The sequence below is a fragment of the Octopus bimaculoides genome, chromosome 6 (genome assembly GCF_001194135.2).
Source record: "Octopus bimaculoides isolate UCB-OBI-ISO-001 chromosome 6, ASM119413v2, whole genome shotgun sequence".
In the NCBI taxonomy this organism is placed as follows: domain Eukaryota; kingdom Metazoa; phylum Mollusca; class Cephalopoda; order Octopoda; family Octopodidae; genus Octopus; species Octopus bimaculoides.
The window spans coordinates 77,088,825-77,103,198 of record NC_068986.1 but is presented as its reverse complement, the minus strand read 5'-3'; the positions used below and the strand labels follow the sequence as shown (position 1 = coordinate 77,103,198).

Genomic DNA, 14,374 nt, shown 5'->3' with positions numbered 1-14,374 from the left:
ATATATATATATATATATACTTTATTTAAAAGCAGCAGAAATATAACAAAAGGCTGTTACTCGGAGTTTCACATTCCCGTTTATCGGCCTGTTTTGTTAGAAATATATATATATATTAAATACGTATGTATAATATGTTTCTTCTGCGCATCCGTATCCCAACCAACAGATATTGTTCGCTAAGACCCACGTGAGTCAGCAGATCTCATTCTTGTCTAGCAAGATGGCGGCCGTCAAGTCATTGAATCCGAAAGCCGAAGTAGCTCGAGCTGCTCAGGCTCTTGCTGTTAACATTAGCGCTGCTAAAGGTCTTCAAGATGTTCTTCGGACTAATCTCGGACCTAGAGGAACCCTTAAAATGTAAGTTATGGTATACGTTTATCTTTTTATCACTCTGTCTCAACGCTCTTTCACTTCTATCTCATACAGAATCTTCCAGAATGAAGCCGGCAATGTTCTAACTGAAGTACTTACTACACGTGCTTATGCCTCTTTTTCTCTTATTAACATTTACACTCACTTTTTGTTAGACATATTACAATTTCTATTTGAAGTTGACATATTACAATATTGGTTTGCATCAGTATTCTTAATAGAAATATCTTTTATGAGAGAGCGATTTATGAAATCCTGGCGGCCATGTGCGGCGGTACTTTCTACTAAATTTATCTTTTACATGTCTATTTCCATTCATATTTCGATATTTGTTTTCTATTAATTATATGTATATCTGTAAATGTCTCGCCTGTTTTCTCTATGATATTTTATCTTTTTTCTCAATGAAGATAATTCTGTCTGATGGCTAAATGGTATTATAAAGACAAAACAGTTTATAGCAATATAAAAAAAAAAAATGACAGGTATTGCTTGGGGTTTTACGAAATCGTCTCATTTTTCAAATCACAGTCAAACCATGAAAGATATTTTAAATATATAACTTATATTATTAAATATTTAAATTTAATGTTCTGAACATCATTGTTTACCCCCAACCCAGCCTTTTTTTTTTTTTTTTTCATAATTGTAGCCTTAATCTGTTAAATAATATTTTCCCTTAATTTTCTGTTATCTTTTTGTATCTTGGATTTTTCTAAATTAGAGACACCATTTAATTAATCTTGCATTTAGCTACCGCTGATAGAGCATCAATACTTTTTTGTAAAATTATTGGGAACAGAACTTCCGATCATGGTAAATTAACATGACTAGTCATTGTAGACAACTCATTTGAATATTAAGTTCTGATGAAAAGTATATACTTTTTTTCTGTCTTTGTCTCTGGAAAAGCTTCCATGACAGCCTTCTTTACTTAATCCCTCTGACTAATATTAAATTAATAACTGTGGATTTAATTAAGGTACTGCTAATTATATTGTGCATTGTTAATTCAAATATCCTGTGAAGATTGTGAATGTTCAGATTGAAAAAAGCGTAAAGTGTAAGAATTTTTTGGAAACCCAAGAAACGGTTCACGTTAAAAAACGGAACCTGTTATAAGTGTTCTTCATACAGGAGGTATTTTTAGAAGGTATGAGAAGACTGACAAAACGAGCAATGAAACGAGAAAATAGGTGAAAAAAGGGGCTGTGTGTTCTGATTCGCCCAGTAACTATGTGCTCTCTGGTTCAGTCTCACAGTGTGGCACCTAGGCAAGTCCCTTATGCATTAGTCCAAAGCCTCGTGAGTAAATGGAAAGATGGAAACTGTTTGAAAGCCTGTCGGAGGGTATGTTTCTGTTTTGGAGATGATAGACATATTTCATTGCCCACTTTAATATCACCACCAATGCACCTGTCCTTTTGGTGTCTTTAACAGTCGACTCTTGCAAGCATTTGAGTCTTTGATTGAGCATTCTTATAAGTAATTCAGTTGTAACCATGCCATCTTTTTTTGTGAAAATGATAAGATGTGATTTTATGAGTATTTAGTTGCTATTTCTAACAAGTTGAGTCTCCCTGCATAGAGACTCCTTAACATTACACAAGTGCAGGCATGGCTGTGTTATTAAGTAGTTCACTTTGCAACAATGTGGTCTCAGGTTCAGTCCCTCTACGCAACACTTACCAATTTTATTTATTCCAATTATGAATGTTTAATAATTGAATGCTGTGAGTTAAAATGACTGGGGTTTTTTTTTTCAACATTTGTCCATTTATTAGCAAAGTCTCATAAAATAAATTTGTTTTAATCTTGGAATTAAATTGTTTTGATTTACTGTCATGTGACTTTTGGTCGGCCCTGTATATACGTAAATTACATGTACATGCATGTATGTCTATCACTCTTTGTGTCTCCCCCAACTGCTTGACAGCTGATGTTGGTTTGTTTACATCGCCATAACTTAGAAGTTGCTAGGGTAAATACCACACTTTAATAGAAAGGAGTTGATTTATTTAACTAAAATCCTTTAATGCAAAGCCCCAGCATGGTTACAATCTGACTGAAACAAAAAAAAAAAGTGTTTACCTATTTTGCAGCAAACTGAGTGAAATACTGTTCACATGCCCCTTGCTTTTTTATTTATTGTTCCTTGATTAGGCATTATTATTTCCTCTTTTGTTCTTGGTTTTGTCCCATTCCACAATTTCATGAGAACAGTTATTGTATATCTGGAAACTGATCGCTTAAATCATGTCATATTTCTTCCACGTGTGATCAAATGAAAATTACCTCTATTTGAGGACTTTCATCAGTATTGAACTGATCAAAGTGTCTTTTCATTAAATGTTTCGTTACATTTTTCAAATAATGTAAGCAAAAATAATTAAGTAAATAAGAATCAGTGTGAATTTGATGATTAAAGTTAAAAGTATCAACTAGAATATGTTTATGCATTGACTGAAAAGTTTTTTGATGTATTAATTTCAATGTTTCAATAAGTTACTGAATTGTGTATATCTCAACACAGAAATTATATGCATCATTAATTGTGAGCTGTTTTTCTTTTAAGGTTGGTATCTGGTGCTGGAGACATCAAATTAACTAAGGATGGAAATGTACTTCTTCATGAGATGGTGAGTGACTCATTTGAAAAGCAATTCTTCCATTCACTTACAAAAAAAAAAGAACTTTCCAAGCTATAAAAAAATGTTGAATTCTTTCAATAAAGGCTTTTTTCAGTCATTAAATTATATTTTAATTCCCCTTCTAATTACAAATATATACCTATACAGTTCTAAATTTCTTCTGTATCATGCACTCAATCATATATACAAGATTAAACAAATATTGCTTTTTGGATAGTACGGAAATGCACAAAATAAAAGGGTCCTCCTCAGGGTCACAATGACCTTTTGTGTAATTCCACCCCGCCAGTCTACAAAGGGTTAATCAGGCCAAGGGTGTAACAACTTTTCTAGTATGGGTGTTATAATAAAATGAACCCAATACACTCTGTAAGTTAGTGTTAGGGCATCCAGACAAATCATGCCAAATATAGACTAGACAAGCAAAATTTGGTTTTCTGGCCCATTTACGAGAGCAGTAACCCTAAATAAAAACTAACTCAGGATGTCATGATCCATCCTAGCACAGAAAGTGAACATAAAATGATGTGGTCATCAGACTTCTTAGATCATCCTCACAGAATCTGTTTTGTATGAATCAAGAGTTTTTTAATTTCCAAAAAGACAGTAGGCCGTGTAATTTTTTATGCACTACTGATACTAAGATTAATACCACTCCAGTTTGGGTTATGTCATAGCATCATCATCATCATCATCATCATTGTTTTAACATCCACTTTTCCATGCTTGCATGAAGTAGATTTTCTACGGCCTGTTGCCTTTTCTGTTGCTAACCCTCACTTGTTTTTAGTCCTTCAGCATTTAAACCAACCATATCTAGTCTGAATATTCTATCTGTTTTATGTGCAAACCAACCAGATGCAACCACCCACACATACCCTAGAATGTCATACTTGTAAGAAGCTTGCTTCCCAACCACATGGTTCCAGGTTCAGTCCCATTGTGTTACACCTTGGACAATTGTCTTCTACTATAGCCTTTGGCTGACCAAAGCTTTGTGAGTGGATTTGGTAGATGGAAACTGGAAGAAACCTGTCATGTTTGTGTTTGTCCCCACACCCCACTTGACAACTGATGCTGGTGTGTTTATGTCCCCTGTAACTTAGCAGTTTGACGAAAGAGACCAATAAGATAAGTGCTAAGCTTACAAAGAATAAGTCCTGGGGTGGATCTCTTCAGCTCACACCCTTTAAGGTAGTGCTCCAGCATGGCTGCATTCAAATGACTGAAACAAATAAAAGAAAAAAAATATCAAAATATCAATGCTGTGAGACAATGCATGATTAATTCAAAACAAGGCGAGTCAATGAGCATTACATTTGACAGTAATCTGAATGCTAAAGAGTGAAGCTAGGTAATAGTTTCCCTATCACCAGACATGTTTTCGTGAAAGATTGGAAATGCATTTCTTCTATCATGCAATGTCGAGACAAGGGGATGTATGCATGTGTCTTTAATTTCTGTCTACCAAATCTACTAGTAAGACTTTGGTCACTCTGAGGCTTTAGTAGAAGTCCAAGGTGCCATGCCATGGGACTGAACCTGAAATAGAATAATTATTTTCATCAAACAAATGCTAAATTTGTGCAGTGGTGTATTTCCCATTTTCTTATATGTGCCTCTTTATATTTGCATGAGCTACTGCCTCATGTTAAATTTTTATAAAGCTTACTAAAGAATATTAGAACTTTTATAAATGAAATATCAGACTCTGGCATATCTTTAGTCATGTTTCTGCACAATACATAATGTTCCACTCATACTCAAGGTGGTGCTCCAGCATGGCCATGGTCAAATGACTAACAAATAAAAGAAAAAAATATCAATGCTGTGAGACAATGCATGATTAATTCAAGTCAATAAGCATAACCTTTGACAGGGTAATCAGAATGCTAAAGGGTGGATCCTGACAAAGATTTATTTCTCGTCTTTAAAATCTAAGAATTTTACCTGGTTCAAATATCTTACTTCTAAGAAAAATCACTATCCCACTGAACACCCAGCACCTTTAACATTTGCAGCCCCTGGTGAGTTCAACACTATTACTGCCCAATTAAAGGACGACCGTTTTAGAAGTTGTCTTTACTACCAGCCATTCATGGTTTTGGTAATTGGCAGACATTCAAAGTTTTGTGCACATGTTTTTTGTGAGAATTCTTCAATAAAAATCAGGCACTCCTCATACTCCTGCTAATATCCTGCCTTGTACTTCTTTCTTGTCAAAGACTTGAAAGAACTTTTCTGAGATTGCATTAATATATGTCTACCTGGTTATTAAAATCCTTATTGAACCAACAGTCTGTCTGGCCATATTTGTCATATTGGACAGATCTTGCTGGATACTCTTCCTAATGCCAACATCTTCCATTGATCTTCATGTGTCATACAGCTGAGATACCAGACTTATTTATACAGTGTCAGTGCAAGGTCATGCTCACATATGTACATGCACATGTAATCTCCCATTCTCCTTTTGTTCTTTCTTGAACTAACCTGCCCACTCACCTGACCCAATCCTGTGTACCACTTACATATACCTTCCTGTAACTTGAGGGTTTGGCCCAACACATTTCACCATCTTTTCTCTCCTGTACTGCATGACACTTATTTCTGTTCCTCTATCATACTCTCATTTCTCATCATCTGGCACAAAACTGTCTCCCCTCAATTGAGTCTTTGTGCCATGTAAAAAGTATCCAGTACATTCTGTAAAGTGGTTGGTGTCAGGAAGAACATCTGGCCACAAAAGCCATACCAGAGGAGACAATTGAGCTTAATACGGTCTTCTGGCTTGCCTGCTCCTGCCCAACCCATACCACCATGGCAGACAGACATTCAATGATAATGATGTTGATGATGAGCTTCCACTGAATTTGTTTCCTAAATTTCTCTCACAAGTTCCTGATTTTTCAAAGGCCACTCCAAAGCAGCTCCTGATGGAAAGGATCCAAAACAGCATAGTTGAAAAGCAAACTTCTTAACCACACAGCCGTGCTTGCCTCTATTGCATTACAAAATAGCTTTTTTTTTTTTTTATTTTACATGCAGAAAACTGAAAATCAAAGTTCTTTTTATTTTATAATTCACTTTTTATTAAGTAATGTAAAGACAGTTTAAGATTTCCTTTCACAAGTGACCTGATCTGTGATATTGAAACTGAAATACAATGTGGCATGATAAATATGATAAATGCACTCATTCACACCATTAGATTTATTTTTGTTTATATATTAGTATATTATATTATAAAATGTGAAAATTGTTATCTGCAACCTAATCACTAAATTCTTTTCTCTTTTTCTTTAATGTTTTTTTCTTTTTTTTTTTTTATAGCAAATTCAACATCCTACAGCTTCTTTAATTGCTCGGGCAGCCACAGCCCAGGATGATGTTACAGGAGATGGGACCACTTCGAATGTCCTTCTTATTGGAGAACTTCTTAAACAAGCTGAGCTCTACATTTCAGAGGTAAGTAACAAATCATGCTCACAGTATGAAGTCCATTAGGTCTAACCTAATGAATAAATTTAGTAGAAAAATGAATTTCAAAATTCGTTTATTTCGTTAATTAATTTGATAAAACTTTGTTATTGCAGTAGAAACATTATCACAAAAATGATTCTGCTAAAATGGCTTCACACATTTCATTTGTGCTGTTATTCAACTTTTGTGACTTTGAAATTTTAATGCTTCATGTTTTCAATGCAGAATATCTTGATTTTTAGATATTTCTTGGGGCATTTGAAACTAGTTTTTTTTTTTTTTTTTTTTTTTTTTCTTCCCATTCCTAGCAAATTATCTTGGAAGCCTCTAAAATGTCATTTTCTATGATCTGAGACTCTAAAGAGATCTTGTTATTACTGTTGCTAACAATCTTTCTGCAGTTTTATACAAATTTCTTGAATATTTTATTTTTTAGTTGATATCTAAAAATTTATTTTTAGAATAGTGTTAGCTGCTATTCTTAAAATAATCTTTTGAAAAAAAAAATCAGATAATGTTATTGACCCTGCTGTTGATAATTATTACTGAAATAATAATTGATTTCTACAGATAATCTAATTTGTTTAATTTCACTTTTTCAGGGCCTTCATCCCAGGCACATTACAGAGGGATTTAATTTGGCAAAGAAAAAAGCATTAGAGGTAAATATTTGAATATTCTTAGAAATGTCCAAAATTATTTTGTTGAACACATGTGTATCAAAAAATATATTGGAGATAAGTAGCAACTTAACCATTCTTTTGCTATATTTTTAATTAAAATATACCCAGTGTGTTTCGGTTAAAATTCCAATAATGAATTTAGACTTGTTTCTTAAAACAACTGTTTTAGTAGATGTTTGTGGTTTTTGAAATACAATTTAACAAAAGGTTCTTAAATCTGTTACATACTTCATCTTAAAACAAATCTAATTACAGATAAATACATTAAAGTAAAATTTATAATTTTGTCCAAACATCACTGTAGAAGTTGAGTAATTAGCTAATATTCTGCCTGGTATGCAATGACATCTTCATTTAGAAAAACTATGCACATTGAATTTTCAGTTTAACTAAAATGTACATAAACAGGTATACCATAAAGATGAAAAATAGAATGAAATAATCAGAATTTACATTTGTAGAAAACAACAAAATGAAATATTCATACACATATGAAACAAAATTGTACCCATAAACAAACAGTAATGATTCACAAATATAAATTAATCAAAAGTGCAGATAACCTAAATAAAAATGAGGTAAATAAATATTTTAACAAAATCAAATTATACAATAATCTTGTCATAGAAACTTGTAAAGTATCCCACTGTACATTATGCAGTCTTGCAGAGTGCACATTGGAAAGTCATTTAAACTGACCAACCACTGAGAGCTTTCCATTTCTAAGTTCTCTGAATTTAGGCACAGATTTTTTCGCAACTTGATTTGTCCCACCATTTTAAGGTAACTGATTAAATTATGGATATCCTTCTGGCAGCTTTTACCTTTCCCAACATTTATTTATTTTTATTTTTCAATGAATATGCTGCAGATATTCAGATTTTATTTTGAATTAAGGTTTTTCCTGTCTGTATCTATACACCCTATCAAAAGAGCAGGGGTTGATTCTATTCCATAGATAGTGTTTGTTTAATTTTGTAGCGATCAATTTTTAAATCATTTTAAAGATAATTTTTTCATTTAATGTAAGCTTTCATGTTACATTAAGTTAAAATATATATTCAGACATTTGAAATAGTGAATACCAATTTTTTTTTATAAAATATTTTAATCAAATTTTATTAAAAGCCTCTTTGATAACTGCAGAATTTTTTCTTGGAACTCACTTTCAGGGACACTGCAATATTCCACACTATACATGTATTTTAGCATTGGGTGCAAGCATGGCTCTGTAATTAAGTTTATTTCCCACCACTTAATTCCAGTCTCCTTGTATGACACCTTGAGAAAAGTGTCTTGTTTTATAGTCCAGATTAACCAAAATCTTGTCAGTGGATTTAGTAAACAGAAACTGAAAGAAGCTCGTTTTTTTTTGCATATCTCTCTCTCTATCTCTCTCTAGAGAGAGAGATTGTGCGCACATGTATATGGCTCAGTGGTTAGAGCATTGGGCTCTTGATCATGAGATAGTGAGTTTGATTTCTGGGCCAGGCTGTGTTGTGTTCTTGAGTGAGACACTTTATTTCATGTTGCTCCAGTTCACTCGGCTGTAGAAGTGGGTTGAAACATCACTGGTGCCAAGCTGTATCAGCCTTTGTCTTTCCCTTGGATAAATTTGGTGACATGGAGAGGGGAGGCTGGTATGCATGGGCAACTGCTGGTCTTCCAAAAACAACCTTGCCCGGACTTGTGCCTCAGAGGATAACTTTCTAGGTGCAGTCCCATGGTCATTCATGACCAAAGGGGGTCTTTACCCTTTCGCCCTTTTTACATTTTGATATGGTGTGATAGTTCTAAAATGAGTATCACCATTACAGAAACAGTATCCTTTGTTTCTTGTCATACATGGTTATGAGGAAATATTACCTTGCTGCAAAACAGGTTGGGGTTGGTAATAAGAAGGGCATCTGGTTGTAGAAAATTTGCCTTAATGAATTCCACCTGACCCATGCAAGCAGGGAAAATTACATTATGATGATGATGAAACAATGATTTAATCGTGTTTTAAAGCATTCAGTCTTTTAGTTTTCATGTTGATTGATGAGATAGGTATTTGTGAGAGGGTTACTTTGTTTTGTTGTATGATCTTAACTTTTTGTCCTTTTTACCCTTACAGGTCTTAGAGGAAGTGAAAGTAGTGAAAGAAATTGATCGTAGCACTCTCATCGAAGTGGCTAGGACTTCTCTTTTTACCAAGCTTCATCATAAACTAGCTGCCAATCTAGCTGAAGTAAGTTAAACTTCAAAGCTATAAAACTACTTTCATCTCACTTCTTTTAATATATCATATATTGCATGTCTTAACTTATTTTGTTGTACTTTGAGTATTTTATTTTGGTTTAACTAAATCATTTTCTCTCTTAAAATTTAAAGATATTATAATGCATTTAAGTATTTTAATGTTTTGTTCTTTCTTAATTTATACTAACTTATTTTCATGGTTTGATTTAAAAAATCATCTGTATTAAAACATTTCAACTGATTTACACAAGTTTTAAGTGAAACTTTTGTTGTATTTATGATTGTTAAATTGAGTTTATTTTAAATCAAGTTTAACCCTTTCATTACCAACCTGGCTGAAATTGGCTCTGATTCTGAATACAAATGTCTTGTTTTCATAAGTTTTGAATTAAAATCCTCACCAAACCTTAGTCACAATTTATGTTCCTAACACTAGTTGAATGATAACTAATTTGTTTTACTAAATTCTTTGTTATATTTAAAGTAATTAAACGGCATCTCAAAATAAAAACAGTAACAAAAGGGTTAATAAAGGAATATTTACAGATTGGGGACTCAATACTGAAAGTAATGTCAAATTTATTGTAAAATTCCAGTCAGTGCAAATAGTTTTATGAAGTTTTTGGTGCTGAACTCAGTTCTTAGTTTATGCCTTTGATCAATATTTTCAGAAATATTTCAATTTTGTAGTTATTTTTTATGGAGTGTAACCTTCACCTATGTCTTAGTGTAGGTTTCATTTCTATTCCTTTTTATGAGAGAAATCAGTTTCCTAATTTCATCAAAATTTTACAATAAATTTAACTCTATTTGTTACTTATATTTCTATCTAAAACACACCCACTTTAATGAAATTCTAGTTATGAATTTAGATGGGTTTCATGAAGCAACTATTACATTTTTGCTTGTTGTCATATGAATGTGATTTTGGTAACACAAAAGGTTCTTAAAATAAATGTAAATCAAATTTTTTCTCTCAAAGCAAATGGAATTTAAAATTATTTGAATTTTAAGTATCACCATAGAAAAAGAGTTATTAGCTAATCAGTTGGGTATACAACATTTTCATATGGAAGAATTGTGCTCGTTAGTTAATTTTCAATTGAACTAAAATATCCATAAAAAAGGTTTACCATAATGCTAAGACTAGAAAGATTAGAAGTTATCTGTCTGACTCATGCAGGTATAGGATAGTGGATATTAAATGATGATGATGATGTTTAAAGAATATTACAAAATGAATATCTTACATAGGTGCGCATAGCTGTGTGGTAATAAGCTTGCTTCCCAAACACATGGTTCTGGGCAAGCTTACTTCCCAAACACATGGTTCTGGGCAAGCTTGCTTCCCAAACACATGGTTCTGGGCAAGCTTGCTTCCCAAACACATGGTTCTGGGCAAGCTTGCTTCCCAAACACATGGTTCTGGGCAAGCTTGCTTCCCAAACACATGGTTCTGGGCAAGCTTGCTTCCCAAACACATGGTTCTGGGCAAGCTTGCTTCCCAAACACATGGTTCTGGGCAAGCTTGCTTCCCAAACACGTGGTTCTGGGCAAGCTTGCTTCCCAAACACGTGGTTCTGGGCAAGCTTGCTTCCCAAACACATGGTTCTTGGGCAAGTGTCTTCTTTTATAACTTTGGGCCAACTAAAGCCTTTTGAGTGGATTTGGTAGATGGAAACTGAAAGAAGCCCATTGAATACATATTAGTCTGTGTCTGTGTTTGACCCTCCACCATTGCTTGACAACTGATGTTGCTGTGTTTATGTCCTCATAAATTAGCAGTTCAGCAAAAGAGACCGATAGAATAAGTACTAGGCTTACAAAGAATGAGTCCTGGGATCGATTTCTTTGACTAAAACCGTTTAAGGTGGTGCTCCAGCATGGCCGCAGTGTAAAACAGAAAAAGAATACATAATGACACGCACACAATGTTTCACTCACCTTACAGGCAAATAAAATTTTAGAAGATATGAGGTAAATTTGTTAAATTTAGTTTATAAATCAAATCGTACATATATGCAAATTTCTTCTGTAATGAAAACTTGTAAAGCATCCACTCTATATCAGGCAATTCTGCAGAAATGCACATTGGAAAGTTGTTTTAGTTGACCATCCTCTTAGAATTTTCCTTTTCTAATGTTAGCTTTCACAGCACAGTTTTTTGTTTTTTGTTACAACTGATTTGTCCTCCTTCTCCTATTTATGGAGATCAGATGAATTCTGAGGGATAGCCATCCTTCTGGTTGGCTTTTGCTCTTTATCCTGCTCTCAATTACTTGGTTGCATTTGCTTGGAACTGCAGATGGTTGCATCACTTATAGCCTTCCCAGTTTGGATTATAGTAAAACACACATGATATTGATATTTACTACATACTTAACCAGTCACCAGAACCACTTATCCCTCAGTCCAACAACTGGATAATAGTTCATCATTTTACTCATCCAGTCTACACCACCCATGTAACTATTGTAATTAAGGTTCACAAGGGTGCTATTTTCATTTGTGTTCAGAACGAGTGGATGGAAAATAGAAAATTAGGGATCATAATTTTCTTTCGCCATGTATTGGTACACTGCTAGTGTCTCATACAAATATTAACATAGTTTCTAAAACCTTGTTTGCCTCATGATACAGGAAACATACCAGTGACCAAGGGATTCATCCATACTCCAGTAGTCAATGATCCTGGGCAGCTTTCTAATGCCTACAATAAAATAAAATAAAATGTCTGGTATCCTGGCATGCAGGATACCAGACAGATTGTAGCTGGATCCTTTCACTTTTGAAAAGTCTTTAAGAAAAAATACCTAGAAAATCCTAACACTATTCTGTTTATAGTAGAAGCTCTTCACTTGCATTATCATTACCAATATCACTCCATATACAGTCACAACCAGAAATGAAATTGTCAGTTCTCCATCATGCATGTAGTTACACTTGTTGCATATTCTATTTGATTTTTCTGCATTTTCTTTTAAAAGCCTTTCAGTCTGAATCATTAATTGTGAATATGAAAGTGGTACACTTTTCTTTATTAGTCATAGAATGTTAGATATTGTAATTATAAGAATGGGAATAAAACATACCCCAAAATAACCAGAGAATACAAATACCATGCCAAAAAAGTTGGGCACTTAATTGTTTATCTAGTGAAACCATGTTTTCATGAAAGTAGTAACAAGATTCATATTGACATTCTCATTTAACTATTAATGAGTTACTTTAAGTGGTTTAGGGCTGTTTGATATTATAAAGCAAAAATTTTCAATCTGTTTCTGGCAGAATAATAATGAAAGGCTTAGAGAAAACAATTGACAAATTCTGAAGATATGGAAGTGTTGAAAATTAAAAATCAAACTTGCTTTGAGTTCACTTTCATTTTGTAAGCACTTTATCTTAACAGAGATCATAGTCTTCCATCAGAACAGTATCCCATCAGTTTCGGTTCTTTTACATCCAATATTTTGGTGAACGTTTTCATTGTACTTATCACTGTCATACTTTTCCATACAAAAAAAAAAAAAAAAATTTGATAATAAATAATAATGCAAACGAAATAAATGCATTTTAACCCGTTATCATTTAAACCAATCATATTCGGTTTGAATATTCTACCTATTGTATGTTCAAACTGGTCAGACCTGGCCTCTCAAACCTACCTTACGATTTCATTCTAAAAATAAGCAATCACATCATTGACATCTCCAAGCTACAAGATAATGTATGAATAATTCAAGACAGTATCAATGAATAAGCATTAGTCTGAATACTAAGGGATGTAGATGTGTGGCATCTTATGTAATTATAATTTTCAGTAAGCACTGTCATCAAAACTCTGTAGTTAGGAGCTTTGTGAATCCTTATAACTCCATGAATTACCCTGCAAAATGCATGCCAAATTACCATTTCAACTTTGCTCCTTCTTCTTCCAAGTTCTGATTTCATCATTGCATTTACTTGAAGTTCAAAAAATATACCACCCTTGAGCTTGCCATCAGAGATCTTTGGAAACATAAAGCAGAAAAATTTCTTTACACGCTAAAATATCAATCCCAATTTTATATGAAGTAACAAAACTTTTTCAAACTGACAACATTTAGCCTTCTTTGTAAATCTTGTTGTCTCAGTAAACAAAGGAATATTTTATATACCCAACCTGCACACCAAACATAAAGACAAGCAACTTCAGATCCCCTCTTCAAGCATGTGTCCGTAGTAAACAAACTATTCGTGCCTTCGCAGTATCACATTTTCATTAATATCAAATTTGCTGTCTGGCATTTAGTAGTCCTTTAATCTTTTAGTCTGGATGATATATGACTAGTTTCTAACATAGACCCATACATGTAGAAATAAATTATAGTGGTGATTTTTTTTTTATTCTCTTCATAGACTGGGAATAGCAAAAGGCATAGCTCACCTCTCACCTCTTACTCATCTCTCTAGAGCAGATTAACCACTTCTACACATGAAGTGCTCAAATTTTGTATGTCACCAATAATCATTTCACTATACTGTCTATATGTCATCCAGAAATAGTCAACTTTCACAATTTTGATATCTGCTTAGTTGCAACACAATATCCACAAGATTTTTGCATTCTCTACTTCCACATTTATAATTTGAGAAAGCAATCTGAAATAATTTCAGTCATTTAGGTGAAAGGGGCTGTTCACTACAGTGTTACCTTCTAAAGAACAAAAATTTGAATTATGTAAATCTGTAATGGTTGGGTTTATTTGTTCCATAGTGTAATTATATGTATATTAACCATAGAAAATCTACTTCAGTCCTCTTGTTAGTATTGATATTTTTCTTGTCAATGTTTATTTTCCAGCAAATTGTTGATGCTGTTCTTGCAATCCAGCAACCTAATGAAGCTATTGATTTACATATGGTAGAAATGATGGAAATGAAACATAAGACTGATATGGA

The 14,374-nt window shown here is 33.4% G+C and overlaps 1 protein-coding gene across 1 annotated transcript in view; it reads left to right on the top strand.

The window, feature by feature from the left end:
* The first annotated feature begins 190 nt into the window (after positions 1-190).
* Positions 191-14,374, top strand: part of LOC106869695 (T-complex protein 1 subunit zeta) — a 28,031-nt gene continuing 13,847 nt past the window's right edge. Inside the window, exons 1-6 of the mRNA XM_014915534.2 lie at positions 191-360; positions 2,951-3,014; positions 6,360-6,494; positions 7,112-7,171; positions 9,309-9,422; positions 14,277-14,374. Of these exons, the coding sequence (XP_014771020.1) occupies positions 224-360; positions 2,951-3,014; positions 6,360-6,494; positions 7,112-7,171; positions 9,309-9,422; positions 14,277-14,374 (608 nt within the window). The 5' untranslated portion in view covers positions 191-223. The remainder of the gene's footprint in view (positions 361-2,950; positions 3,015-6,359; positions 6,495-7,111; positions 7,172-9,308; positions 9,423-14,276) is intronic.